This window comes from Balaenoptera ricei, chromosome 12 (assembly GCF_028023285.1).
Source record: "Balaenoptera ricei isolate mBalRic1 chromosome 12, mBalRic1.hap2, whole genome shotgun sequence".
Classification (NCBI taxonomy): domain Eukaryota; kingdom Metazoa; phylum Chordata; class Mammalia; order Artiodactyla; family Balaenopteridae; genus Balaenoptera; species Balaenoptera ricei.
Window position 1 is genome coordinate 17,406,464 of NC_082650.1, and position 12,684 is coordinate 17,419,147.

General features: G+C 43.2%; 1 protein-coding gene across 7 annotated transcripts in view; it reads right to left on the reverse strand.

Annotated features, from left to right (window-relative positions):
• Window positions 1–225: 225 nt before the first annotated feature.
• The window catches only part of SASH1 (SAM and SH3 domain containing 1), a 308,428-nt gene continuing 295,969 nt past the window's right edge, over window positions 226–12,684 (reverse strand). For all 7 annotated transcript variants that reach the window (XM_059941034.1, XM_059941030.1, XM_059941032.1 and 4 more), the window contains 4 exons: window positions 11,666–11,779; window positions 6,521–7,650; window positions 5,072–5,203; window positions 226–3,604 (listed from right to left, as the gene is read on the reverse strand). In XM_059941034.1, the coding sequence (XP_059797017.1) occupies window positions 3,341–3,604; window positions 5,072–5,203; window positions 6,521–7,650; window positions 11,666–11,779 (1,640 nt within the window). In that variant the 3' untranslated portion in view covers window positions 226–3,340. The remainder of the gene's footprint in view (window positions 3,605–5,071; window positions 5,204–6,520; window positions 7,651–11,665; window positions 11,780–12,684) is intronic.

Genomic DNA, 12,684 nt, shown 5'->3' on the forward strand with positions numbered 1-12,684 from the left:
TGCAATTATGCGACTTGATTATGCAATATTTGAAAAAAACCTGAAATAAATTGGCAAAGAAAATCTGAGTGAGTATGATAGTGAGTTTTTGTGATGTGGCAGAAGTAATTGTGTACAACTACTATTTTTACAATATATTTCATTCTTAAACCACACTTCATAAATTCCCTTTCATTTCTACTCTATGTACCTTTATAATACCCAGGGAACAACAAAAGAGGCATATTCAACTGAAGAAATTTATTTACTTTTTTTTTCTAGGTACATAGATGACATAATTATAGACAAGTTTTGATACATAGGAAAACCCTTCTGTCCACCTCTTTTTGCTAAATGAATCATCACAATAATTTTTACAATTTTTAAAACAATACACAGCTTTCTTGGGCTGAAGCAATCGCAAGAACATATTGGTACTGGTATATTACAGCTACTTACAATGTTTAAGAACAGCAATGGAGAAAAATAAGTTATTTAAATATTGATTTCATATACAGAAAGTGCAATGTTGTTAGTTGTTATATAATTTTGCTTGACAGTTTCTTGTTTATCAATTTAAAATCGAGATAACTTGGACTCAGACTATTATATTTTTTTTTTCCTGAAAATAATACAGTACACACATGCAGCATTGACTTGGTGAATTGACTTCTTTTGCTGCAATTATGAAAGCAAACTTTGCTCTGTCAGGAACTGATTTTCAGTCGACTAGTTATTTCCAATTTCACCTTTACCTGGAAAGAGAAAAGGCCTCTGACTAAGGCAAGGCCAGGAAAATCTACTTCTTGGTTATCTGGGAATGTACGTAGTGGCTGGGACTGGCTGCACTTCCTTGTAGACAGCTTCAAAGGAAAAAATGACACACAGTGGATGTGTAGCTACCTGAGCCAAACTGCCTCTCCAGGTTTCTTTTGTGCTTTCCAAAGACGACAATTTTCACCCTTCCTCAACATTCTGCACCAAGTGCAATGGATTAAAACTGGATATTGCTGAAGCTGACCACCTGCCTTCTGGCATCCACAGGAGGCCCCAAACCACCTCGGTCAAACATCACACACAAACATTCAGGCTTTTCTAAGATCAAATTAAAAGTTTAAAGCAAAAGAAGACCAAACAAATACTAAAAGTAAAAAAACAAAAACAAAAAAAAATTTTGTTAAAAAGCACAATAAAGTAAAAATAACCTCAGATCCCACAGACTAGGAAGCCCTTCCCACTGAAAATGATTCATGGTCCCTGAATTTCACTTCCATGCAAAGGCAATGATTTCCAAAGAAGAATGAAAAAGATACAGTTTGGCATTCTCAAAAACTCATATTCAGAAAGCTCCCTTTTCTGGCACCACTTTTACATTAAGTGAAAAATCTTACCGTGAAAATGAACTAACACCTGGAAATTCATGTACAGTTTCCCCTTCTCCTTTGTTACCTATTACCTGACTTTATGTGTGGTCTTTTAGCTCAGCTTAAGCTATGAGCAGGCTCTCTCGGATGTCATGCTGAGGTACTGAAAATGCAGGGTGAGGAGCCCCTTTTACAGCGCCCACCTCACCACACACTTGAAATTCCTTCCAGTGACATAGGAGAGCCCTGCAGCCTCGTTACCTTCTAAATGGAATGTCACAGCCCACAGGAATGTCATACTCCAGATGACAAAAATGGGCTGTTTTGAAGAGTTCAACAGAAATTTGGCAGCTTTAGCTTTTTTTCTACATTTCCACAACTTCTTACATGGCATCTTATAGAAGGTGACTATTATTGAAGAAATATATATTATTCTTTCAAATGTATACCAAAAGCATGAAAAAAAAAATACGTCACCTGAGAACGTCCTTTTCCTCCGAAACATGGATCCAGATATATAAAGCAAATGGTAAAATGGTTTTGTAATTAATGAAATCACCTTTTGTTCCCCCTCCCCTGAGGGATATCATTTGTTTTAATGAGTAGATGAAATATTACAGAACTTTTAAATCAAGGCTAAAAACATTTCTATCGTAAATGATCACACCCAGTGCTTAAAATAGGGTTCATGATAAGAATGTAAAGGAAAATCACTTTGTAAGCAACTGGAAACAATAATTTCTGTTTGCTAGAGAATCAGCCACTAGACTAAAAGAGAATGCTGAAATCAGTCAGAAAACAACTGAAAATATGCAACTACATAATACATGGCCAATGTAGTTTGGCTCCAAAATGAACCTTTATTATATTTAAGTGAATTATCTAAATAAGAAAAGATGGAAAATAGTATTTTAATTATAAACCCAAAAAAAAAAAACTTTTAAAATATCTTATAAACTACTTCCCTTTTAAAAAACAACCTCCTTAAATATTCAACTTACAATGACCTTTTGCAAAGGTGATCTGTTAGCTAATGACTGAATTTTGGAATGGACATGGTCAAGATTCCAAGTCAATACTGCAGCACGACGACCAACGTGGTAACAGCACTAAACTGATTAAAATGAAAGATCGTAACCTCAAACACACACATATACTCTCACACGTGATATCTTTGTGAATTTAAGAGTGCTTTTTACCAGATTTGTAGTTAGTTTAAAAACTGAAAGTCAACATGAAATTTGGCCTGATAAACACCCCTATAAAATAAGCCATGTTAGAGTGAGACAATTAGAAAAGCCCATTTCTGCTGGAAACATCCCAGATACGTTAGATGGCAGTCTAAGATGAAGATTTGGAACTATGGTTACATGGTAGTGAACACTAAGTTAGATAACTGCTTAAAAGCTTACATTAAGGCAAATAAAAGCTGATTGCTAGAAAGCAATTATTAAAATGTCTCTTGTTTATCTAAAGGAGAATAGGGCTTTCTTTTTTTCCTAGTGCAGCCAGATTTTCTTATTTTTGAACAAATGAGCCTGGTCAATAGTGTACAATCACTCCCGAGTCTGTTACTTTGGCCTGGCTAAAGCCCATCTGGGCCTCGGGAACCCTGCAGGGTGACAGACAGAAGGGCTAGAAGCACGCTTAGCAACAGGACAAGCTGCCCCCCCCTCTGCCCCCTGCCCTCCCCCAGTGCACCAAGACAGACTGCAGGCAGAGCATTTGTGGCAAGTTGGCATCTTTGTTCTATTGTGTCCTGAAAACAAAAATAAGTGCTTGTCTTTTCTTTGGGGGTCAAAGAGAACCACACCAATTTCCTGGAGGGGGCTTTTCTGGAGAAGAGGGTCCCGTGCCAAGATTCCGAGTTCTGCTGGCCACACACTGGGCCTTTCTTCTGGGTCTGGTCTGCACGTCCAGCCAAGGAGGAATTGCATCAGCATCATAAACACAGTGAACGGGTGGCTCTTGTCCAGGGAGGTCCATTTCGGGCCCGACTACATGGCCTCGGGGCCTGGTGGCAGTTTGAAGAGTCTGGCTGCGGACACGAGCTTGCTTATGTGTCTCTCCTCTGTGATGCCGGCCTCCTGAAGGCAAGTGTGGGACAGAGAAGGCACTTGGCCCAGCGTGCTGAAGCCCGCTTCAGTGAGGGCACTGGCGTACATGGGCAGACCGATGGAAACCAGCCAATCCGACACGGATGAAACGCATCCGGGAGACAGGGGCTTCCTACAGATTTCTGTGAGTCCACCGCTTGGGATCTGGGTAACCAAAGAAAGCAATTTATCAAGATTCAACAGGTGCCACTGGAGAGCTCTTTCTTCTATGCCTAAAAGGAACACTACTGAAATATTATATTTATTACCACACTATCAGAAAGGGATAATGCTATGAGATGTCCAAGAACATGACTAGCATCAAGAATTCTTTCCTGGGCTTCCCTGGTGGCGCAGTGGTTGAGAATCTGCCTGCCAATGCAGGGGACACGGGTTCGAGCCCAGGTCTGGGAGGATCCCACATGCCGCGGAGCGGCTGGGCCCGTGAGCCACAACTACTGAGCCTGCGCGTGTGGAGCCTGTGCTTCACAACAAGAGAGGCCGCAATAGTGAGAGGCCCGCGCACCGCGATGAAGAGTGGCCCCCGCTTGCCGCAACTAGAGAAAGCCCTCGCACAGAAACGAAGACCCAACACAGCCATAAATAAATAAATAAATGAATAAATGAATGAGTGAATTCTTTCCTGACTTCTCAAAGGTGAGACAAATCTTCAAGGAAGTGTTGGAGGTTCCAGAAGGTACCTGGAATCAGATCTAACCCCAATTATGTGTGTAAGTCTCCAAACTGTAATCATTTATATTTCTGGCTATTTTGTCTCATGGTGGTCACGCTCTTCAACTAATGATCCGTATGGTGCTTGAAGAAGCAAACCTATGTGACAGTGTGAAAAGGAAGATACTCAGTGGGTAAGGTTTTCATAAAGTAGATTTTCTTCTGTATTTTGAATCTACATTAACATCCAGAAAATTAAGCATTTAATCAATATAGTCATAAAGAATTAAAAATACAATAATAAATGTTGGGTAGGGCAGGGAAATGGACATTTATACTTGAATTCTGAGAAGGCCAAGTGCTACACCCCTCAGAAAGGCAATTTACCACCAAATGTGCAAACCCTTGAGATTTTGTGCAGTCCTGATGAAGCAAATCCTCTTGAAGGAATATATCCTCAGAAATTTACCCCAAAAGTCTACAAAAATTTATTAACCAGGAGGTTCTTCACTCAATTGTTTAAAATAAACAGCTGGAAAAAATCTAAATGTTTCAACAATGTGGAATGGGCTGAACTAGGACATACCTACTAGAGCACTTTGAAAAATTGATAATATAAAAGAAATTTTAGTAACAAAGAAAGAGGTTCACCATCTGATAACTGAAAACAATAAGGTTTGCAAACTGTACATGTACTTTTATGTATGTGCAGAGAAATGACTAGATGGACTTTTTCACAGTGCTGGGGTTATGGATAATTTTCATCTTTTTCTCTCCAAAACCGTATTTTTAAACCTTTGTAGGCTGAAGAGGTATTACTCTCTCCCAGGTGTCTCCCTTCGATAGCCACAATGAACCCTGGGCTACGTAGCGGCTGCCAGCATGCTCATCATTAAGCTCGAGAACTGAATGGACTTCAAAAAGCTGGGTGAGGGGAGCCCCGAAGTGTGGGCTGCTTACCGCCATGCGGTGCTGCTTCCGAAGCAGCTTCACGCGGATCTGGTCCATGTTGGTGGCAACGTCCCTCTCGGGCTGATCTAAGTCTTCCGCATATCTCTGTACCAGGGCCTCAGGAATCCCACAGCGGCCGTGCTGCAAGGGAACAGAAATCTCTTATCGAGGGTTGCGAGGATCTTTTTCCTTCTCCAAGAACGGCAAACACAAGGTAGGATAAGACATTTAGCTACTAGAAAATAGGACCAAAAGCTTTAATTTGAAGTGAATATATTTTCTTTAGTGTCAGGATGGATGTTTTAGAGACAATACTTTTACATCTTTATCTTTTAAGTCGTTATGAGCTCTAGGAAAATGTTTTGAAATATGGTTAAAGCAGGACACAATCATTCTCTATTTTGGGGTCCAATACCCTCACTTGACTCTTATCTGATCATTTTGCAAAATGTTATTGAAGACAGTCTTCTAAACTGCAGGGGAGAAGGGCAAATTTGTGCCCTACAGAGAGTCTACTGTTGGTTCCTCAACTACAACGTAGAGTTATACCGCTATATCACTAGACCAGCATTTACTGTACAGTAGAATTCTCACTACTTTCCATTCAAAGGGGTTGATTCACTAAATATCAAGAAGGCAGAGGAGTATTTTATTGTAAGGCACTCTTGGTCATAAGAAGTTTATAACAAAGACTCCTGGGAATGCATTATAACAATTCATGCATTCCTAGGAGTAACATCCAGCTACATCTATTATCATGTATTTGTATTCAAAGTCATTTTGGTACTGGCAGATCTACTCTTTTTTTTCTTCAAATGAGAAACGAGTTTTCATTATAGGTCTCAATGTTTTTAGTACAATGAGGTATCTTTTCCCCTGTTACCCATACAGATAATTATACAGTACAATTATTACATCTGAATAGGGCTCTACAATTTTCAAAGCAGGTTCAGGTTTATTTTATTTGCTCCTATTAATACCTCTAAGAGGTAGTTATGCAGGTCATTATTAATTCCATTTTACGCACAGGGAAATGAAATGGGGATGTGTTAAAGTCTAAAAACAAAGATGTTGAATAAGACACGGAAACTGGAACTCACATCTATCCTTTCAGGAACTGGGTCTAGTACTGACTGATAGCTCTCCCTGCAAAGGATAGCTGCCCCAAATTAAATACAAACAAGTGAAAGAAGAGAAGAGAAAAGAAGAGAAGGGAAGAGAAGAAACCCCTGAGGCTGCGTCTGCATGTAATCTGGGCACTGTGCTCCCGGTTCATCTGAACACCCAGCGTGGGGCGGCAGGAGCCCCCGCCGTGGGCCACCCGTGTCGTCACTGTCCATTGGTCCCCGCCGCCAGCTGCCTCCGGGGGCTGGGAGGTGGGGGGGCGGTGCCGCTCCTCTCGCCTGGCCCCCGCCCGACTTAGAAGAGCCTGTGCGGTGGGGTCAGGGCCTCGGATACCTTATCGGAATAGGGCTCCTCGGTGAGATCGATGCCTTCGGCCTGCAGCTTCTTCTCGGTGAGCATCTCCAGGTCCACCCCGCGGGTGCAGGAGACCTTCCTGGCCAGGGCAGGGCCAAGCCGCACGCCGTGCTCCTGGAGGCTGGCACTCTCAGGCAGCTCCGACAGCCAGGGTGGAGGCCTGGCGCTCGGCGGGCTGCCCGGCTCCGGCCCTGCGGGAGGCCTGGCCACTGGTGGCGGGGGACAGTCGCTGGGGCCGCCGGGGCTGCCCTTTTTAAGGGGCAGGCTGGGTGCATCGGGGCCAGGGGCGCCGGGGGGACCGGGAGGGACGGGATGCAGCCCGTTGGCGAGGCGCTCCCTGCTCTTCTTGGCGGGGACGGGGGGAGGCTGGGCGGCAGGTTTGGCCTGCGTTCTGGCATCGGGGCCCCTCTGCCCAGCCTCCACGCCTTCTTTGGTGCCCGGGGGGTGATGTGTCCCTTCAAAATCGAGTCCTTTCCTGTGACCCTCAAGAGGCGTCCTTGTTAAACCGTGTTTAACGGCGGGCGGTTGGGCGTCATAGGTTTTGGGTAAACACGAAGGAGGGGATGTGCCATGGGAAAAGGCCGCCATCGGGCCATCCAGTTTCTTAGTAGTCATTTTCTGAGGTTCAGAAAATCTCTTGCTTTGGGTCAGTAGCAGTGCATTGTCAACAGCAGAATCTAGTTTGGGGCTTTGAACCTTTGTGATGGAGGGCGCTGTCTTTTGTGGCACTTCGGGTACAATCTGAGGGGAAGGTTCCGTCACCTCACCAGGCACACCTTTTTCAGGCTCTCCCTGAAGGTCGTCCAGGGAGTGGGATCGGGGCCAAGTCTCCATGGTCTGGGGGCCCTCCAGGGTCTCACAGCTCCGGCAGATGGAAATGGGGAGGCTCCTTCGGTTTTTATTCAAGTCAGTCACACACGGGGGATCACAGTGTTTGGAGGTGTGAGGGGTGAGACCACCGCCCAGCCTCCCCTCCCCTCCCGGCTTCAGCGCGTCTACTGGCTTCGTTAGAGGCAAGGTTGGGTAGTTGCCCAGCTGATTCCTGTTGAAAGACTTCAAGCTAGACTCGGCTGATGATTTGGCAGAGGGGCTGGTTTTACGAGACTTGCCTACAAGACAAGGAAATATTTTACAATCACATTTTAAAAAGCGAATCAATCAAACTGATGTAAAAGGTGTGCTAACGTAATTGAATCTCCAACTCTTATATCCCACTGTTGAATTACACTAAGTGCATAAAATCACCACTGGTGATGTAGAGTCATTGTGGTCCCATGTTTATTTTTAGAAAGAATTCTTAGTCTTATTAAAGGACTCAGGGAGATGAAAGTTAATTGAGTTATGTGGAAAGAAAATACGCTGTGTCAGGCAATAAAATAAATCTAGGCCTAATGTCTGTTCGTAGCTGCAGTCAGTGTGGAACAAGGCACACCCACACCCCAGTTAAGAACCACACTGATGGGACTTCTGTTTAGGGAGTACAGTTTCCTAAGACCATGGTTGCAAAGAGGAGGTGGACTGAATTCTGGGACAGGTTCTTTAAATGGTATCCCCCAAGGTTCACTGGTGACCGCTGAATTCTCAAACCTCTCAAGCCCTCCCCGCCTTGTGTTTTGCTCAGGTGTGTAAAATAAAGGTACCCTAGAAACAGTCAGCCGACCTTGGTACAAATGAGTAAACAAGCTGAAGTGAGTATGTCGCCAGAGGCAATCTATAAGATACTGATATGGTTCTAATTGCCACTGGAGCGATAGACCTGATTCAAATAAAATGACCGTCAGACTGATAACTGAACTTATCAACCAGTCACAGTCTACTTAGTTGACAGCTGTTGACTGATACTAATTGCTACTGCTGCCTGGTGAACAGAGCCACCCATGGTCACCCTGAGTGCACCTGACCCCAATCCACTTAAGATTCCTCTTCTGTTTGAGACAAGTAAGCTGTCTGAATTTCCTACGGACTGCTTCCCGACTGTTAGGACAGAGAAGCAACAAACAAGGCATGCGGCCCTCAAATGGCCCTCTCCCTCCGAAACTGCTCTGTCCTCAGGCCGTGCCGCTGAGGCATTTAAGATACTGCTGCTCGTGTGGCCCTGATGGATGGTCTACTTGGTAAAGTGTTTTCCTCATGGACCTAATAGTTCCCAACACTCAAATGTTGGTTTTTATTGCAAAAAGAAGAGGACATAGGAGACACACAATTTAGGTTTTATGGCTGCAGGTATTTTAGATGGAATTTATTCACCTCACACAGAAGTCAGCAGAGGCTAACTAGAAACGAGAACGGCGAAGAAGTCGGAAAGGAAAAGATTAGCACTGCGGTCACAATGGTCAGAGAATTGTCTTTTCTCAGAACACTGCACTTTTAAAATCAGTACTTTTCAAAGCAGGAGGATCCTTTTTAATGAAGCTTCATTTACAAAACAGATCAAAGTTGAAATGTGGAGGTTTCTCAAAACCCAGGTCCACACACCACCACCAAGGCCCCCATCCTTGGGACCCCGCAGACCACAGTTAAAAACCAGGGCTTAAGGCAGCATGAGCTTCTGAACCAGAAGTTACGAACTGCATAAGAGGGACTGCTTCTGTAAACCTTGCGTTTATTTCTCCACTCAGTGAAAATACTCTCCTAGTAAAACTAGAACAAAATCGTGCAGCTTGGTTTAATGTTTGAGAAAACAAAGGTGGGGAGGTACCATGTCCTTAACTGTTACGTGGACAAAGCAGAAAAGATGGTGGGGGTGGAGAAATGTCAAATCTATTTTGAAAACATCTTGCTTTTCAAGTGCTTTTGGTTGGTTTGAATTGTGGGCTTCCAGCAATTTCATATCTTCACTGCATATGTTTATGCTGCTTTTCAAAGTGAAATTTATGGTTGATCCTGTTGTTCCAAAATCTGTTTAGTAAATGTTTTCTATGTGCAAATAACTATGGAGGATATAAGTAAACCACTGATTCAAACTGAGTCCACATTTGTAGTGGGTATGGGAGCCAAAAACACACATTCTCCAATAACTTCCAAAAGCTAGACCATAAGGAGGGCTGGCCCAGTGACGTGAAGTTTGGAGAGTATAACCCTGAACCCCCGGTCATGCTGTCTGCGGGGAGAAAGGAGGTACCATATTGGGTGTGGGTAATTATATTCTTTCTCTCTAGCTGGTCTGAAGTTTTGAGATTTTTTTTAAAACAAAAATGTGCTCTTTAAGACTTAATTATATACCCTTCATTCAGAGATCTAGCTTTCATAAAAATGAAGAAATGTTTGAATAGACTTTTCACATTATTTTAATATGAATTTAGATATTTTCATACTGTAATGATGATATACTGCTGCCAGGAGCTATCTGTTTTTGTGGGGTTTTTTTTGAATTTTAGAATTTTATTTATTTTTTTATACAGCAGGTTCTTATTAGTTATCCATTTTATACGTATTAGTGTATATGTGTCAATCCCAATCTATCTGTTTATGGAAGGAGTCATCGTGCAACTGCAATCCCTGAACTAATGAGCATGCCTCTTTTCCCGGGCAGTGTCCGAACACCGAGGGCCGCCCCTGCTCAGGCTTTACTGACTATTTAAGAAGAAAACTTGAGGTGAGGGATGATGATGATACTGAAGGAACCAAACCTTCATGCCCTGGCTTTGCATCATGTTCTCAGCGGGGCTCCTCAAAATCCTCATATAGAAATGAGAGACTCACAGATGACAGTCCCAAGCACTGGGATATTCTTGCTCTTCAGAATAAATAAGCAAACAAATAGGTAAAGAGACCTTTTATGGTATATGTTGCCTTTTTCCTTGTTCCCAAAATAGGTCCACCTATTTTCATCTAATCCATGGTTTGTGAAAGTACTTATGATAACATACAAACTAAATCCCTTCTGCCTTGAAGTTCAACTAAGCCCCTGGCTGATGTATGATGACGTTAAGTAGTTAGCGTATGGACTTGAAAATGCTTATGGTATTGGAAAATCAGGTCTAAAATACTGTCCACCATTGACTGAGAGCCTATTATTATGAGTCAGAGTGGTGCCAAGAGGAAAAGAACACGGGCTTCAGTTATTATTTAATCTCTCTTTAGCATCCTCATCTATAATATATGCACTGCAGGATCTGAGTGATAATTAGCAATTGCATACGTGCACACCTAGCCCAATGCCTCATTCATAATCAGTGTTTACAAAGTGCTAGGTATTTTTAATATATTATTACTTTGCCTTAGAATAATCTATTTAAAAAAAAACAACAACTCACATTACCATTTAAAAAATAAGGAGGAGGACTTCCCTTGTGGCGCAGTAGTTAAGAATCTGCCTGCCAATGCAGGGGAACACAGGTTCGATCCCTGGTCCTGGAAGATGCCACATGCCGTGGAGCAACTAAGCCTGTGTGCCACAACTACTGAGCTTGCGCTCTAGAGCCCGTGAGCCACAGCTACTGAGCCCGTGTGCCACAACTACTGAAGCCCGCGCGCCTAGAGCCCGTGCTCCGCAACAGGAAAAGCCACTGCAAGGAGAAGCCCATGCACCGCAACAAAGAGTAGCCCCCGCCCGCAGCAACGAAGACCCAACGCAGCCAAAAATAAATAAATAAGTAAGTAAGTAAATAAATAAATTTGTTTAAAAAGAAAAAAAGAGGTGAGGAAGAGTCAGAGATGTAATCTGGCCAAAGTCTTCAGCTATGCCCTATTCACGTTCAAACCCCAGGTCTCCCCACTCTAAAGCCCCACAGCTCTTTGCATGATCCAGATGGGGGGATGGGCGTAAACCTCTAAGAGCAGCAGGACAATGGAAAGCTTAGGGTCCCCTTCTCTGACACGCAAGTTTAAACTCTTTCCAATTATGTACTATGTGGGATGGAAGAGTAACTGATGAAAGACCTCTCTACTCATTTCTGAACATCATCAGTTACCTAGGTTCTTGAGAGATGTTCCTCCCTCCTAAGGATCTTAATTAAGCACCAATCACCCTGGAAAAACTCCTCTCCCTATTGCCAGTTTTCCCAAAAGCAATGGCTCAGGCTGAGGAAGAAAGACAGTCATCAGCCAAAGCACAGATGTCAAGAAATGGTCCAGAAGGCTTGCGTATGAAGATGCAGTCATGATTATCTGTGCTGACAGTACCGTTTTCCAGGTTCTCACTGCTTTCATAGCATCCTGAGTCTCGTGGAGAGCACCCACTCAAGCCCTGGCTGTCAACAAGCAGCTTCTCCTGGGATCCGGACTGGTCACTGTTACCTAGAGAAGATGAACACATAGCACGGGATCGTAAGAGGAATGAAAAGCAGGCTCCAAATCAACCGCATCCCAATGTTATCCTCAGTTCTCACAATACATTTTGAAGCCTTGGACTTTGGAAGAGAACAAATTATTTTAAAGTAAATGAGATAAAAATGAACGAGTGAGATCAGAACACTTTTCTTTTCAAATCAAGTATCACAGGAAGGTAAGTTTGTAGAGAGAGGACATAGTTGAAATACATCAATGCCTTTTAAGTTACCCTCAGGCCAACCAGGGAGAGGAGAAATTCAGAGCATCATGTCAAAAGTGGGGAGAGAGCAACCACAGTCCTTTCGGAGGGACGGTACCACCAAGTAGAAGCAGAGACTGAATAAATGCCTTTTTCACAAGGAGGAATTACGCCGTATACTTATTAGAGATCTAGAAGATTTGTGTTTCAATTTATTTGTTCCCAGCTTTCCAAATTTGGCAGCTAATATAAAGTGAGTGTCAACTAAACCATCAAATTTTATTAGCATTTAGGAGCATTTTTAACCCTCTGTGACGTGTGCTGGCTCTCGTATCATCTCAAAGGGAGCAAGGCTGACATAAAGGGGACATGAACCCCTAAGCTGATGAGGGGCCAGGGGCAAATCCTTTTGCTACTGTTATTTGGAATAGGTTAGAGGGTTTTCTCTCCTTTTTGCTTCTCTCTTTGTCTTGGGTCAGCATTTCTATTCCCTGCACACAAAGGGTAAGACATGGAAAGCTCAAAACACCCTCCAGCTTGGAAACTGAGTACAGAATACCCTGAAGGTGGACGATGGAAGCCTGAGCACCCTCATCCTAAGGAATCCTTCTAGAGAGAAGCATCAGATGTTTTCTGTTGAAAGTTGGCCAATCACATGGGAAATCACGTGGGC